Here is a 1,188-nt window from a genome sequence, read left to right on the forward strand (position 1 = left end):
GTTGAGAGCGATTAATACCGTTTAGCGTTTGTTAAACTAAATCACTGTCAAATAAAGTTGCTGTTAGAACGGCTCTTCCATCATTGTTGGTATGATGTAGCTGACTGAGTGGACCTTTTCAAACAACAGCATGTGGCTGTAAACAAACTTGAACAAACTGAATGTGCTCGCCATCATATGCCTCGCAACATACTGTCTAATGGTTCTTCCAGAAACACTGCACAGTCATGTTTTCTGCGTTCACCACCATTTGAGGCCTCATTGTAGCACTTGGTTACCAGGATTGATGACTCCATGTATTGAGCAAGCGCTGCAAGATCTCACAACGCGAGACGCTGCGTGATGTGGATTTAAAAAATCGGCGATGTCGCCGCTGGCAGCGCTCGTGCTGCTGTGCGCGACGCTGCAGACTGCGTCATCCATTGACGTGCCCGTGGATACAAATTTTGAGTTTACTGGCCTCTACTCCGATTTCGCCCAGCAATATTACGTGCTCAACACTGAGTTGGACGACACCGCGCAGCTCTCGGACGTCAGCAGAGATGCACTACCCAGCGCGTTACAGCAGCAGCTCAGTACCAATTCACTCTCATGGGGTGACTTACCCGGCCTCCTGCAGCGTGCCTTCCTTTGGGACGCTGGCTACGTATTAACGCCCACACACACCCTGGCCAAAGTCTATACACGATGCGGTCGGTCCATGGCAGAGCTAGTGGTGCCTCCCAAGGCGTTCGAGCGCGCCGGTTGTCAACTACGAGAGTGCGTACTACCAGACGGGACGATCTTTCATCGGTCACTTAACTGCAAGGCCTCGCAGCTCTCCAGAGCGGTCCAGTGTGCTGTCGATGCAGCTGAAGACATCTCGGCACCGGCGTATGCCGCAGTCTGGGGAGACGGTGGAGAAGCGGATACTCTACCTGAAGTGACAGTACAACGTCACGCCTACATGGACTCAGACGGGAAGCCCAATCTGATCTTTGCACTGCACACGACGGACTATGAAGTCGCTTACACTCAGTGTCCTTTGACTCCGGCAATGGTGATCCCTTGTGCGCCGTACAATTTAGTTAACCAGTCCAAGTTCTGCTCTCCACAGCCTGGTGAAGTGGCGTCTGCGTGGCTTACCAAGTACGCAGCAGATCACAAACAGGACAAGACGTGGCTGCTAGTGCCTCTATGCATCGTCAC

At 52.4% G+C, this 1,188-nt stretch overlaps 1 protein-coding gene across 1 annotated transcript; it reads left to right on the plus strand.

Annotated features, from left to right (window-relative positions):
- Window positions 1-364: 364 nt before the first annotated feature.
- PPTG_00122 (hypothetical protein) lies at window positions 365-1,169 on the plus strand (the record flags this gene model as incomplete). Its single annotated transcript, XM_008891487.1, has 2 exons — window positions 365-1,128; window positions 1,151-1,169. The coding sequence occupies 2 exons, from the start codon at window positions 365-367 to the stop codon at window positions 1,167-1,169; spliced, it is 783 nt and encodes a 260-aa protein (XP_008889735.1).
- Window positions 1,170-1,188: the final 19 nt, after the last annotated feature.

The sequence above is a fragment of the Phytophthora parasitica genome (assembly GCF_000247585.1).
Source record: "Phytophthora parasitica INRA-310 unplaced genomic scaffold supercont2.1, whole genome shotgun sequence".
NCBI classification, from domain to species: Eukaryota; Oomycota; class Peronosporomycetes; order Peronosporales; family Peronosporaceae; genus Phytophthora; species Phytophthora nicotianae.